We start from the raw sequence: 15,153 nt of genomic DNA on the forward strand, positions 1-15,153 counted from the left end.
AAAGTCAGAAACTGACAGTATAAAAATTTATTTGGGCATAAGCTTTCGTGGACATCTGATGAAATGGGTTCTAGTCCACAAAAGCTTATGCCCAAATAATTTGTTAGTCTCTGAGGTGACACAAGGACTCGTCCTTGTTTTTGCTGATACAGACTAACAGGACTACCACTCTGAAATCTGTCAGTATATACCTTGGGGTTGGCAGATGCCTGTTAAATGGCCTTATTACCCCTTGAATGTCTCTTTAACAGTTTCAATGTTGTGCTAATAGGTCAGGCAGGCTGGAGGTTTTTTCATTTTTAACTACCAGATTCCCTCCCAAGGAAGACTCGCCAGGGTAGAGCAGCCATCTGTGGGAGCCTGCAGGAAGGGTCAAAACAGGGATAGGAAAACAGGCGGTGGACACTAAGACCCAGTGGTGCCCCAAATTTTCAGGTGCCCTACGCAGCTGCCTATGTTGCCTATGCCTAAGGACGGCCCTGCACAGTTACATCCCCCCCCCGCAGGAAACACCCCAAACTTTTATTCAAAAATGTCTGTAGCTACGAGGACAGCGCGGGGGGGGTCTCTCGGGGCACGGGGGGGGGGCAGCGAACTGCAAATGACCGTGGCGGGGGGAGGGGGGCTGCCATTCCCACTTTGGCCACCTGCGGGTTCATGAGTCTGTAGCCCCCACAAAGCGGGTTTAACAGCCCCCCCCGTGCGATGCCTGCTGGGAGGGTGGAAGGGGGGGCGCACAAGTTCCCCCCACATAAAGGACCCAGTGGGCTAAATACTCCAATGTCATTTAAACCCTGCCTGGTGCCCCCCCTCCCTGAGCAGGGAGCCCCCCCATTGTAACGACCCCCCCTTGGCCTTTTGTTCTTCGCCTAAAAAAACGTGTTACAAAGTTTTTTCCCACGGGGGGTGGGTGGCAGGAACCACCCCCCCCCGAGAGCCCCCTTTGCTGCGGAGGAGAAGGATGCTCTGATTTGGGGGAGTCAAGTGAGGTACCAGTGGAGGGGTCACGACAACCCCCCCTTTCCTCTGTGACTCGACACTAAAAGGGGAAATCGGGAGGCAGGAGCCCCCCCCATGGGACACCAGGGACCGGGAACAAAGGAACCGTAATTTCAGGGAGTGCAGCATGTAAAACCGCCAACCCCCATCCCCTCCAGAAACAAAAGGCCGCAGCATCTTGGGACCCCCCCAGCCCCGCTGCCAAGGGCCCCAGCTGCAGATGGGGGTTCATGGGGGGCTGATACAGTGAGTTCCTGAAACCTTGGTGGGCGGGGGGGGGAGCCTGGGTCTGGAATAGGCGGGAGGGCAGGTGGGAGGTCCAGCCCCTCTGGAGCAGGTGGGCTGCAGTGAGGGCACAAGATGGGCACAACCCCCCCAGAGCACCGTGGGGCTGCCCTACAGCCAAGTGCAACTGTGATTATCTCCCCCCCCGCCACATGGGGCCCCTAGGGCCAGCCCCCCCCACCAACCAGGCAGGGAGCCCAGGGGCCCACATGGCAGGGGAAAACCTGGCCCAGGATTCAGTGGGTTACAGCACAGGGAGGGTTGGGAGCCAGGATTCCTGGGTTCTCCCCCAGCTCTGGGAGGGGAGCAGTGGGGGGATAGGTGCCCGGACCCCTGGGTTTCCACGCAGTCAGGGGACACAGGACACAAGCTGAGTGGGTTTTATTTAGAGCCCTTGTCAGGTCACGCCGGAGGGTCTGCCCCGTGCAGCGGGGGGGGTGTCCGTCCCACGCCGGGGGGGGCCGTCCATCCCGGGCTCAGGCACTGCTGGTGACGCACTGGGCCCCCAGGCTGCCGAAGGAATCCCGCTCCCACTCGCTCATGAGGGCGAAGTGCAGGGGCCGCTGGCAGAAATGGCAGGCGGAGGACGCGGGGGGGCTGCAGGGGGAGCCCCACATCCTGCCAGCCCTGCACCAGGCGCTCTGGGGGGGGAGATGGGATGAGACCTCTGTGCCCCCCCAGGTACCCTGCCAGCCTCCCTCCGCTGCCCCAATCTCCCCTCCCCCTGGGATCTTCATCCTTCACCGACTGCCCCCACCCAGGTACCCTCCCAGCCTCCCCCCGCTGCCCCAATCTCCCCTCCCCCTGGGATCTTCATCCTTCACCGACTGCCCCCCCCCAGGTACCCTGCCAGCCTCCCCCCGCTGCCCCAATCTCCCCTCCCCCTGGGATCTTCATCCTTCACCGACTGCCCCCCCCAGGTACCCTCCCAGCCTCCCCCCGCTGCCCCAATCTCCCCTCCCCCTGGGATCTTCATCCTTCACCGACTGCCCCCACCCAGGTACCCTGCCAGCCCCTCACTGCACCAGCTGTGAGTGTGTGGGAGGGGGACTGGCGTGTAACCCCTGACCTCTGTCCCCAGCCCCCTCCACTGCCCCAATATCCCCTCCCCCTGGGATCTTCATCCTTCCCTGACTCCCCCCCCAAGTGCCCCTGCCCAGCCCTCACCTCGCTCCCATTTACCCCCCCCAGCTCCAGATGGCCCGTCCCCTCCCCCCAGCCCGCTGCCCTCACCCACGAAGTAGTCCATCATGGGGGGCGTGTGGTGGGGGGAGGGCGCCAGGCGCAGCAGCTCCTCGCCCCGGGGCACCGTGGGGTAGTTGATGGCTTGGACGTAGATGTTGTGCTGGGACAGGAGAAGGTCACAGAGCCGGGAGTTCAAGGCCGCGTCGCCCACCTGCAGGGGGACAATCGGAGAGACAAGGGTGGGACCCAGGAGTCTGGGAAATACCCACTCCCGCCTCCACACCACATACACCTCCCCGCTCTCCTCCTGGGGTCCTGGCTCCCAGCCCCCCTGCTCTAACCACCAGGCACCACTGCCCTCCCAGAGCCGGGAGAGAACCCAGGAGTCCTGGCTCCCAGCCTCCCTGCTCTAACCACCAGGCCCCACTGCCCTCCCAGAGCCGGGAGAGAACCCAGGAGTCCTGGCTCCCAGCCTCCCTGCTCTAACCACCAGGCCCCACTGCCCTCCCAGAGCCGGAAGAGAACCCAGGAATCCTGGCTCCCAGCTCCCCCTGCTCAAGCCCCCCGCCCCGAGGACCCAGGCGTCCGGCCGTACCCGGATGGGGATGATGTGGCTGGGGCACCTGACAAGGGGCAGCCCCGCGTCCATCAGCAGCTGCCGCATGTGCTTGACGTTGCGCTGGTGGGCCCGGCGCAGCCCCCGGCCCTCGGGCCCAGCCAGCACCCGCAGCGAGGCCAGGGCGCCGGCCAGCACCGGGGGGGGCAGCGAGGTGGTGAAGATGAAGCCAGCCGCGTAGGAGCGAACCGTGTCCACCAGGGCCGCCGTGCTGGCGATGTACCCCCCAACGCAGCCGAAGGCCTTCCCTGGGGGAGAGAGCAGGGTGAGACAGTGCCCCTGGCGCCGGGGCCAGGCCCGCTGGGAGAGCCCCCCGCCCCACAGCACAGCGCCCCCTGGCGCCGGGGCCAGGCCTGCTGGGAGAGCCCCCCGCCCCACAGCACAGCGCCCCCTGGCGCCGGGGCCGGGCCTGCTGGGAGAGCCCCCCGCCCCACAGCACAGCGCCCCCTGGCGCCGGGGCCGGGCCCGCTGGGAGAGCCCCCCGCCCCACAGCACAGCGCCCCCTGGCGCCGGGGCCGGGCCCGCTGGGAGAGCCCCCCGCCCCACAGCACAGCGCCCCCTGGTGCCGGGGCCGGGCCCGCTGGGAGATCCCCCCAATCCACAGCACAGCGCCCCCTGGCGCCGGGGCCAGGCCCGCTGGGAGATCCCCCCGCCCCACAGCACAGCGCCCCCTGGCGCCGGGGCCGGGCCCGCTGGGAGATCCCCCCAATCCACAGCACAGCGCCCCCTGGCGCCGGGGCCGGGCCCGCTGGGAGAGCCCCCCGCCCCACAGCACAGCGCCCCCTGGTGCCGGGGCCGGGCCTGCTGGGAGAGCTCCCCGCCCCACAGTACAGCGCCCCCTACTGCCCAGCCCCCACCTGCTGGAGAGAGCCCCCCGGCCCACAGCACAGCGCCCCCTGGTGCCAGGGAGATGCCCCCTGACTAGGCCCCTGCTCAGTCTCCTGCCCCCCAGCATCCCCCGCCCTAGGGTGCCTCCCCCCCCGACTCACCCAAGGTGCCGGAGACAATGTCGACCTTGCCCAGCACCCCGTCACGCTCCGCGATGCCAGCCCCACGGGCGCCGTACAGCCCCACGGCGTGAACTTCGTCCACGAAGGTGAGGGCGCCGTGCTCATGGGCCACGTCACACAGCTCCTCCAGGGGGCAGATCCCACCTGCGAGGGGAGAGGGAGCAGCTGTGGGGGGTCCCTGGGACACAGGGGCAGGGCACAGGGGTTCTGGGATGCAGGGGGGGGGCCCTGGGATGCGGGGGTAGGGTGGGACCCTAGGGGGGCAAGGGTGGGTCCCTAGGACCCTTGGGGGCAGGGCAGGAGGGGTCCCTGGGATGAAGGGGGAGGGTGCCACCCTGAGGGGCAGGGCAGGGGGATCCCTGGGGGGCGAGGTGGGGGGGTCCCTGGGATGTGGGGGCAGGGTGGGGGGGTCCTGGAGGGAGGGGCGGAGGGGTCCCTGGGATGGGATGGGAGGGGAGGGTGGGACCTGGGGGGCGGAGCAGGGCGAGGGGATCCCTGGGATGCAGGGGGAGGGTGGGACCCTGGGGGGCAGGGCGGGGGGACCCTGGGATGTAGCAAAGGGGGCTGGGGGGGGTCGGTGGGCTGCAGGGAGGAGGACGGGACCCTACCGTCCATGGAGTGCACAGTCTCGAAGGCCACAATCTTGGGGATGCCAGGGGGGCTGCGGCTCAGCAGCTGGGCCAGGTGCTGGGGGTCGTTGTGCCGGAAGACGTGTTTGGGGACCCCGCTGTTGCGGATCCCCTGGATCATGGAGGCGTGATTCCCCGCGTCTGAGAAGATCTCACAGCCTGGGAGCGGGGCGGGGGGGTGTTAGTGCTGTGACTAGAACCCAGGCGTCCGGGCTCCCAGTCCCCCCGCTCTAACTCCCAGCCCCGACTCCCCTCCCAGAGCTGGGGCAAGAACCCAGAAGTCCTGGTTCCGCCCCCCCCCTGCACTAACCACTAGCCTCCACTGCCCTCCGAGAGCTGGGTAGAGAACCCAGGAGTCCTGGCTCCCAGCCTCCTGCTCTAACCACTAGCCCCCACTCCACTCCCAAAGCCAGGGAGAGAACCCAGGCGTCCGGGTACCTGGCATCATCCTGGCGAGGGTGAAGAGGGTGGAGTCGTTGGCAACGTAGCAGGAGGAGAACAACAAGGCGGCGTCTTTGCGATGGAGCTGGGCCAGCTCCCGCTCCAGGTCCACATGGTACTGGCTGGTGCCCGAGATGTTCCTGGTGCCCCCGGCCCCCAAGCCATGGTGCTGCAGGGCGTCCCTAGAGGAGAGAGAGAGGTCAGCACACAGGGCTGGGCTAGCAGGGGCTGTGGGTCGGGAGTAAGGGACATTGGCAGAGCCAGGCGGGGAGCCCAGGGCTGGGGCGGGGGCAGGGGGCTGCGTGTCAGGAGTGAGGGGCACAGGCAGGGCCTTGTGGGGGAGCCCAGGGCCGGGCTAGAAGGGGCTGCAGATGGGGAGTGAGGGGCACCGGCAGGGCTGGGGGGAGCCCAGGGCTGGGCTAGCAGGGGCTGCGGGTCAGTTGTGAGGGGCACCGGCAGGGCTGGGGGGAGCCCAGGGCTGGGCTAGCAGGGGCTCCGTGTCGGGAGTGAGGGGCACCAGCAGGGCTGTTGTGGGGAGCCCAGGGCCGGGCTGGCAGGGGCTGCAGGTCGGGAGTGAGGGGCACCCTCTCACATGGCAGCCTGCAGCACCCGTGGGTGGCGGCTCATGGCCAGGTAGTCATTGCTGCACCAGACCGAGACCTCGGGGCCCGCGGCCTCCCGGGCGAAGGGGAAGGCATCCGCCCGGCGCGTCACTGTCTTGAAGACGCGATAGGTGTGATCCCGGCGCTTGGCCTCCAGCCGCCCCTCCAGGAAGGTATCATAGGAGAAAGCTCCGGATCCTGGTGGGGGACAGACAGAGTCGGAGACAGACCCCCCAGACACAGCGGTTCCCCCCTCGCTTCCCCCCCAGACACAGGGTTCCCCCCTCCCTCCCCCCCCAGACACAGCGGTTCCCCCCTCGCTTCCCCCCCCAGACACAGGGGTTCCCCCCTCACTTCCCCCCCAGACACAGGGTTCCCCCCTCCCTTCCCCCCCAGACACAGCGGTTCCCCCCTCGCTTCCCCCCCAGACACAGGGTTCCCCCCTCCCTTCCTCCCCAGACACAGCGGTTCCCCCCCTCGCTCCCCCCCCAGACACAGGGGTTCCCTCCCTCGCTTCCCCCCCAGACACAGGGGTTCCCCCCTCACTTCCCCCCCAGACACAGCGGTTCCCCCCTCACTTCCCCCCCAGACACAGGGGTTCCCTCCCTCGCTTCCCCCCCAGACACAGCGGTTCCCCCCTCACTTCCCCCCCAGACACAGGGGTTCCCTCCCTCGCTTCCCCCCCAGACACAGTAGTTCCCCCCTCGCTTCCCCCCCAGACACATGGGTTCCCCCTCACTTCCCCCCCAGACACAGGGTTCCCTCAATCGCTTCCCCCAGACACAGGGGTTCCCTCCCTCGCTTCCCCCCAAGACACAGCGGTTCCTCCCTCACTTCCCCCCCAGACACAGGGGGTTCCCTCCCTCGCTTCCCCCCCAGACACAGCAGTTCCCCCCTCCCTTCCCCCCCGACACATGGGTTCCCCCTCACTTCCCCCCAGACACAGGGGGTTCCCCCCTCGCTTCCCCCCCAGACACAGGGGTTCCTCCCTCGCTTCCCCCCCAGACACAGCGGTTCACCCCTCGCTTCCCCAGCAAACACAGCGGTTCCCCCCTCGCTTCCCCCCCAGACACAGCAGTTCCCCCCTCGCTTCCCCGCCAGACACAGGGGTTCCCTCCCTCGCTTCCCCCCCAGACACAGTGGTTCCCCCCCTTCAGAGCAGTGAGGAGAGAGGGGGGCGCAGAGCAGGGAGGCACAGAGCGGGAGGGCACAGAGCAGGGTTGGCACAGAGCAGTGGGGTGATGGGGGCCCGCAGAGCAGGGGGGTGCATAGTAGTGGCGCGAGGGGGGGCGCAGAGCAGGGGTGGCACAGAGCAGTGGGGTGGAGGGGCACAGAGCGGGGGAGTGCATAGCAGCGGGGTGAGGGGGAGCACAGAGCAGTGGAGGGGGGGGCCCTGAATCCACGGGTCCCACTCCCACAAGCGACCCTGGCGTCTAGGACCGGGCCGGGTAATCAGCTAGGGAATATCCCCGGCTCCCATGAGCTCTGTTCCAATTGGGAATGGTGCAGAGACAGGCCAGGAAACAGATCCAGGGGCTGGAGGAGCCACCGCAGGAGAGACTGAAAGTTCAGCTCGGAAAAGAGTCACCGGAGGCAGGAGGCGAGCACGGGCTCTGAACTTGGGACTGGTGCAGAGAGAGGGAACCAGGGGGCGTCATTCACCCCTTCCCATAACACAAGGACCAGGGGCCCCCCACGAAATCAAGAGGTGGCAGGTTTCATGCAGACAGAAAGCCAGAGGTCTTCACGCGGCACACGGCCAACCTGCGGCACTCCCTGCTGCAGGATGTTGTGAAGGCCAGAACTATACGTGGGTTCAGAGCAGTTCCTGGAGGCGAGACCCAGCAATGGCTGGTAGCCAGGATGGGCTGGAGGCAACCCCATGCTCTGGGTGTCCCTAAACCTTTATCGGGCTCACAGTCAAGCTGGGCTGGTTTTTCCGAAGGGATCCGCTCCAGGAATTATTTGGCAGGGGGGACGTTCTCTGGCCTGCACTATGGGGGTGGTGGTGTCACTTCTGCACTGTGGAGTGTCTATGAAGAATGAGGGGAGATTTGATAGCTGCTTTCAACTACCTGAAGGGGGGTTCCAGAGAGGCTGGAGCTCGGCTGTTCTCAGTGGTGGCAGATGACAGAACAAGGAGCAATGGGGGAGGTGTAGGTTGGATAGTAGGAAACACTATTTCACAAGGAGGGTTAGAACTGGTGAATGAAATTGTTTTTAACTGTTCACTTTAGTCATGTAACTTCATAAGCAAAGTTTTAGGAATGAAACAAGGTTCGTTCATGGAACCGGTTCCCCCAAGACCTGGCTAATTGACAGTGGAGATGCTGGCTAAGAGCCGGAGCTGTTCAGTCAGCTGCCCTTGTACGTTTCACTAGCAGTCCAAGTCCTGCTTAAATCACTGAGACTGGCACTGTTTCACTATTGTAACTTCTGTTCACCATTCGCTACATGTGCCTACATTGTAACTTCTGTTCACCATTCGCTACACGTGCCGACACTGTAACTTCTGTTCACTACTCACCATTCACTACACGTGCCTACATTGTAACTTCTGTTCACCATTCACTACACGTGCCTACATTGTAACTTCTGTTCACTGCTCACCATTCACTACACGTGCCTACATTGTAACTTCTGTTCACTGTTCACCATTCACTACACGTGCCTACATTGTAACTTCTGTTCACTGCTCACCATTCACTACACGTGCCTACATTGTAACTTCTGTTCACCATTCACTACACGTGCCTACATTGTAACTTCTGTTCACTGCTCACCATTCACTACACGTGCCTACATTGTAACTTCTGTTCACCATTCACTACACGTGCCTACATTGTAACTTCTGTTCACTGCTCACCATTCACTACACGTGCCTACATTGTAACTTCTGTTCACCATTCACTACACGTGCCTACACTGTAACTTCTGTTCACTGCTCACCATTCACCTACACTGTAACTTCTGTTCACTGTTTGCCATATTGGAATCCAAACCCCATTTTAAAATACTCATTCCATTTCATAAAAGCTTCCTCCAACCCTCCTTTTTGCAAACCCTGCTGCACTCTCATTAGTTTAGGTTAGATGTGTGACTGAGGTGTGGATGGACGATGGACTCAACCTCCAGCCCCAGCCTGTCCTGATGAAACAGAGTTCACACCCCACCAGCTGAAGCTGCAGACAAGAGCCCTAACAAAGTAAGCAGAGTCCACCCTAAACAAAAAAGCTACAACAGAAGGAAGATCAAAGCCAGGTCCCAGGCTGACAGTCAGGCCTGCAATTGATGGCGATCAATCACCAAACCCAGAGGCAGTGACACAGCAAGACCTATAGACTCTGGATTCAGACTAAAGCCCACAAAAAGGATGGGTGAGATGGGAGACTTTAGGGTGTAACATTCTGCTGCCAACATGGAAGGGCATTGGTGCAGGCCCAACAGAGACTCAGCTCATCCTTGTGCCCGGCCGTCCTGGCCAGTTACCGCCACAAGCTACGAACCCAAGCTGGGAAATCAAGCCACGAACTCAGGCTATGTCCAGGACTATGCAGCAGCTGCAGAACATCTGATGGATGTGTGTGTGAATGTGTGTGTGTGTGTGTGCACGTAGGTATGAGGTATAATATGTGTGTGTGTGTAGGTATTAGGTATAGTGTGTGTGTGTATAGGTATTAGGTATAATGTGTGTGTGTGTGTGTGTGTAGGTATTAGGTATAGTGTGTGTGTGTGTGTGTAGGTATAATGTGTGTGTGTATAGGTATAATATGTGTGTGGCTGTGTGTAGGTATTAGGTATAGTGTGTGTGTGTGTCTGTGTGTCTGTGTGTAGGTATTGGGTATAATGTGTGTGTATAAGGATTAAGATATTAGTTACTGGTCATAAATCAAGTTGTTATCATAATAAATGTGGCATCTTTGTCTTGTCCCCTGAAAAGCTCCTGTGTAGTTTTGTCTGTATAACAGAGGGTGGTGAAGCACTGGAATGGGTTCCCTAGGGAGGTGGTGGAATCTCCTTCCTTAGAGGTTTTTAAGGCCCGGCTTGACACAGCCCTGGCTGGGATGATTTAGGTGGGGTTGGTCCTGCTTTGAGCAGGAATGTAAGAACATAAGAACGGCTGTACCAAGTCAGACCAAAGGTCCATCTAGCCCAGTATCTGTCTACCAACAGTGGCCAATGCCAGGTGCCCCAGAGGGAGTGAACCCAACAGGTAATGATCCAGTGATCTCTCTCCTGCCATCCATCTTCATCCTCTGACGAACAGAGGCCTGGGACACCGTTCCTTACCCAGCCTGGTTACTAGCCATTTATGGACTTAACCTCCATGAATGTATCCAGTTCTCTTTTAAACCCTGTTATAGTCCCGGCCTTCACAACCTCCTCAGGCAAGGAGTTTCACAGGCTGTGCGCTGCGTGAGGAAGAACTTTCTTTGATTTGTTTTAAACCTGCTGCCTATTAATTTCATGTGGTGACCCCTAGTTCTTGTATTATGGGAACAAGTAAATAACTTTTCCTTATTCACTTTCTCCACATCACTCATGATTTTATAGACCTCTATCATATCCCCCCTTCGGCTCCTCTTTTCCAAGCTGGAGAGTCCTAACCTCTGTAATCTTTCCTCATATGGACCCGTTCCAAACCCCTAATCATTTTAGTTGCCCTTTTCTGAACCTTTTCTAGTGCCAGCAGACCTTTTTTGAGGTGAGGAGACCACATCTGTACACAGTATTCGAGATGTGGGCGTCCCACGGATTTATAGAAGGGCAGTGAGAGATTCTCCCTCTTATTCTCTATCCCCTTTTTAATGATTCCTAACATCCTGTTTGCTTTTTTGACCACCGCTGCGCACTGCATGGACATCTTCAGAGAACTATCCACGATGATGCCAAGATCTTTTTCCTGACTCGTTGTAGCTAAATTAGCCTCCATCATATTGTATGTATAGTTGGGGTTATTTTTTTCCAGTGTGCATTACTTTACATTTATCCACATTAAATTTCATTTGCCATTTTGTTGCTCAATCACTTAGTTTTGGGAGATCTTTTTGAAGTTCTTCACAATCTGCTTTGGTCTTAACTATCTTGAGTAGTTTAGTATCATCTGCCACGTCACTAAAAGCAGCAAAGAATCCTGTGGCACCTTATAGACTAACAGATGTTTTGGAGCATGAGCTTTCGTGGGTGAATACCCACTTCTTCAGATGCAAGATGCCACGTCACTTTTCACCCCTGTTCACCCCTTTCTCCAGATCATTTATGAATAAATTGAATAGGATTGGTCCTAGGACTGACCCTTGGGGAACACCACTAGTTACCCCTCTCCATTCTGAGAATTTACCATTAATTCCTACCCTTTGTTCCCTGTCTTTTAACCAGTTCTCAGTCTATGAAAGGACCTTCCTTTTTATCCCATGAGCAGGGGGCTGGACTAGAATCTCTCGAGGTCCCTTCTGATCCTGAGATTCTCTGAGTTTGTCACCCAGCGTCAGACCTCACCTGGCAGATTGTCCTGGAGCAGGTGGGTGGGGAGGAGCCGGGCGTCAGGCCCCGGCCCGTCACGGCCCAGGAATTTCTTTCGGAGGCTGGACTGGACCTCGAGGAGCAGAGAGCTGAGGGGGTCTGGAGGGGCACACAGATGGGGGGTGAGTGGGTTAGAGCAGGGGGGCTGGGAGCCAGGACTCCTGGGTTCTCTCCCAGCTCTGAGAGGGGAGTGGGGGCTACTGGGTTAGAGTACGGGGGTCTGGGAGCCAGGACTCCTGGGTTCTCTCCCCGGCTCTGGGAGGGGAGTGGGGTCTGGAGGTTAGAGCAGGGGGGTCTGGGAGCCAGGACTCCTGGGTTCTCCGATGAGGTCAGAGCAGTCCTCACCTGCCTTGTAGACCTTCACATCCTCCTGCACCTCTGGCCCAGCGCGCTGAACAATCCGGCTCCGTCCGTCCCGCACCTCCAACTCCATGAAGGGGCAGTGGGTCTGGGAAGGGCTGGAGGCTGTTTCTGGGGTCTCCGACTCCCGGGGGACAGATCCTGCTGCTGGGGAGAGAGAGCCAAGCCAAGGGGATGGAACCCAGGAGTCCTGGCTCCCAGCTCCTCCTCCACCCCCGCTCTAACCACTAGACACCACTCCACTCCCAGAGCCGGGGAGAGAACTCAGGAGTCCTGGCTCCCAGCCTCACCACTGCTTACCAAGTGGGATGGGGTTGTCCGTCCCCCTCTGCGGGTCTGGGGAGGAGCCCATCAGGGTCCGGGCCACCATGATGGGACATCGCTGGGCGCTGCTCACCAGCAGGGGGCGAGCTTTGAGCAAGAAGATGCTGGGGTCCCGGGTCAGGAAGGGGCAGCGCTGGAGGAAGGAAGCCATCGTGCCGGATTGTGGTGCTGCCCGGGAGAGAGAATGGGCGTGAGGAACTCAGGAGTCCGGGACCCCCGTCCCGCAGCATGCCAGCCCCCCCAGCTCTTCAGGGGATGGGGGAAGATGCAGATACAGCTGGCCAGTTGTGCCTGGAGGAAAACGGCGGTGGTGGAGAACCTCCTTCCTGACCCTGGGGAGCCCTGAAGCATGTGATTTGTCTATTGGCCAAATTTGCCCCTCCTGGATTTTCTCTGACAAGGGGCAAATCTGAAAATGGGAAGGGGGGGGACACCTTGGCTCAGTACAGCCACACCGATAAGCACCTGTCTGCTGACAGATCCAGGTGGGCAGAAATCGACACCTTCCAGCAGACCAGCCCCCCGAGTCCCCCCATGGAGACGCCTCCTGAATGTATGATCCCCACTCCCATCCCAGAGGGGACAGGTGGAGAGGGGATCATCCACCGAGCGGGATTGGAGGGTGGGCGCAGGCGGGTGGACGGGACCCATCTCCGTCCCTCATCCCGTTGGTCTTTATGGACCGAGTGCGAGGTTGTGTGACATTCGGACACCCCGGAGCAGGGTGGCGCCGTGTCTGTTGGAGGCTGATAAGAGCCATGGGGTGGCCCCACCCATCGCAGCTGTGGGGGATGGGTGGGCTTGTGGTGTGGAGGCAACAGATGGATGGGGGCCAGAGGGGAGGCCCTAGAAGAATGACGCCCCGAATGCCCAGGGGATTTTATGGGGGCAGCATCGCCCAGGCCCTGTTCCCTGCCCCACCATGAGCCAGCCCCCCCACCGTTGCCATGGGGCCAGACCAGAGCCGGTGCCCCCTCGAGGGGCAGGGCCCCCTAACATGCTCGAGGGGTGAAGCCATGGGGCTGAGGTATGGTGTCTCTGGGCTGCTGACATCCAAAGGCTGTCTGGCGCCCCAGCAGACCCCCCCGAACCCCTCCAGCCTTCATTGCATCCCCCCAAAGCATGCCCTCCTCAGCTGCCCCTTCCCCTTAACCGCCCCCCCAGCTGAGTCCTCCATTTTTCCCCCCCAGCAGCCCCCAGTCCTCCCTAACCACCCCATCATCCCCCCACTGAACCTGATTCCCCCCAGATGCCAGATGACCCCCCCGTTACCTGTTGTCCTGCACTGAGGACGAACAACCAGCACTGACTGACACCTCCTGAGAGGCTGTCTGGGCCCCCTCTCGCCAGCCCCACCCCATAACGGAGCCGCCCAGGCCCACAGATAAGGACAGGCTCTATAAGGCCAAGGGAAGGGACCATATTGCAGCTCGGGGGGAGCGACAGGCCCCACAGAGGCTGAGCCCCGGATACCTGGATTCTATATCCCAGCACCCCGGCCCTGCCCCCGGCCCCCAAAGTCGCCCTCATTGGGAGGAATGGGGCTGAGATCCAGCAAACTCATTTTAGACACACAGGCCAGGTCAGAACTAATCACTTTCCAGTCAGAAATACAAGGAGACCTGGTTCCTAGCCCTCCTCCCCACTAGACCGCACTGCCCTCCAGAGCCAGGGAGAGAACCCAGGAGTCCTGGCTCCCAGCCCTCCCTGCTCTAACCACCAGCCCCCACTCCCCTCCCAGAGCCGGGGAGAGAACCCAGGAGTCCTGGCTCCCAGCCCTCCCTGCTCTAACCACCAGCCCCCACTCCCCTCCCAGAGCTGGGAGAGAACCCAGGAGTCCTGGCTCCCAGCCCTCCCTGCTCTAACCACCAGCCCCCACTCCCCTCCCAGAGCCGGGGAGAGAACCCAGGAGTCCTGGCTCCCAGCCCCCCTGCTCTAACCACCAGCCCCCACTCCCCTCCCAGAGCTGGGGAGAGAACCCAGGAGTCCTGGCTCCCAGCCCCCCTGCTCTAACCACCAGCCCCCACTCCCCTCCCAGAGCCAGGGAGAGAACCCAGGAGTCCTGGCTCCAGCCCCCCCTGCTCTAACCACCAGCCCCCACTCCCCTCCCAGAGCTGTGGGGAGAACCCAGGAGTCCTGGTTCCCAGCCCCCCTGCTCTAACCACCAGCCCCCACTCCCCTCCCAGAGCCAGGGAGAGAACCCAGGAGTCCTGGTTCCCAGCCCCCCTGCTCTAACCACCAGCCCCCACTCCCCTCCCAGAGCTGTGGGGAGAACCCGGGAGTCCCTGGTGTTTGGGGGGGGCACTAGGCTCGCGAGGGGCTGTGGGTCGGAATGGGGGCGGGGGCAGAGCTATGGGGGCCTCCGGGCTGCAGGTGGCCAAGGGCACGTGTTACGGGACCCATGTTACCCCTCAGCACCCGAGGGACGGGGGGGCTGCCGGGAGCGGGACAAGCAATGGGTGGACGGGAGGGCTACAGCAGAGGACGGAGGGGGGAGGAAGCGGGGGGGAAGGGGCGGGTTAGGGGGAGGAGGGGCCGGAGGTGGAGCGTGAGGACGGGGGAGGAGCTTGGGGGGGGTCCAAGGGAGGAGCGGGGCGGAGCGAAGGACAGGGCGGGTGGGGGGAGGAGCCGTTGGAGGACCGGGGGGGGAGCTGCGGGGGGGAGGCGAAGAAGAAGGAGGAGCAGCGGGGGGCGGGGGAGGAGCAGGAGGAGCAGGGGGGCTGGGGGAGGAGCTGCGGGGGGGCGGAGGAGGAGGAGGAGGAGCAGCGGGGGGGGCTGGGGAGGAGCTGCGGGGGGGCGAAGGAGGAGGAGGAGCAGCGGGGGGGCTGGGGGAGGAGCTGCGGGGGGGCGAAGGAGAAGGAGGAGGAGCAGCGGGGGGGGCTGGGGGAGGAGCTGCGGGGGGGCGAAGGAGGAGGAGGAGCAGCGGGGGGGCTGGGGGAGGAGCTGCGGGGGGGCGAAGGAGGAGGAGCAGCGGGGGAGCTGCGGGGGGGGGGGAGGAGGAGGAGGAGCAGCCGGGGGGGCGGGGGGAGGAGCTGCGGGGGGGCGAAGGAGGAGGAGCAGCGGGGGAGCTGCGGGGGGGGGAGGAGGAGGAGGAGCAGCCGGGGGGGCTGGGGGAGGAGCTGCGGGGGGGCGGAGGAGGAGGAGCAGCGGGGGGGCTGGGGGAGGAGCTGCGGGGGGGC

The 15,153-nt window shown here is 62.1% G+C and overlaps 1 protein-coding gene and 1 long non-coding RNA gene across 2 annotated transcripts in view; one reads left to right on the top strand and one right to left on the bottom strand.

Annotated features, from left to right (window-relative positions):
* LOC127036486 (uncharacterized) overlaps nucleotides 1-2,198 on the top strand; it is an 11,585-nt gene extending 9,387 nt beyond the window's left edge. Inside the window, exon 3 of the long non-coding RNA XR_007770136.1 lies at nucleotides 2,046-2,198. This is a non-coding gene — a long non-coding RNA (uncharacterized LOC127036486). The remainder of the gene's footprint in view (nucleotides 1-2,045) is intronic.
* Nucleotides 1,651-13,363, bottom strand: LOC127036397 (5-aminolevulinate synthase, erythroid-specific, mitochondrial-like). Its single transcript, XM_050927247.1, is given in 11 exon segments — nucleotides 1,651-1,868; nucleotides 1,870-1,925; nucleotides 2,518-2,680; nucleotides 3,065-3,333; nucleotides 4,075-4,239; nucleotides 4,704-4,883; nucleotides 5,163-5,347; nucleotides 5,758-5,965; nucleotides 11,636-11,797; nucleotides 11,951-12,142; nucleotides 13,247-13,363. Coding segments are annotated over 10 exon segments (1,671 nt in total). The 5' UTR covers nucleotides 12,126-12,142; nucleotides 13,247-13,363; the 3' UTR covers nucleotides 1,651-1,760.
* Nucleotides 13,364-15,153: the final 1,790 nt, after the last annotated feature.

Source organism: Gopherus flavomarginatus, chromosome 18 (assembly GCF_025201925.1).
Source record: "Gopherus flavomarginatus isolate rGopFla2 chromosome 18, rGopFla2.mat.asm, whole genome shotgun sequence".
NCBI lineage: Eukaryota > Metazoa > Chordata > Testudines > Testudinidae > Gopherus > Gopherus flavomarginatus.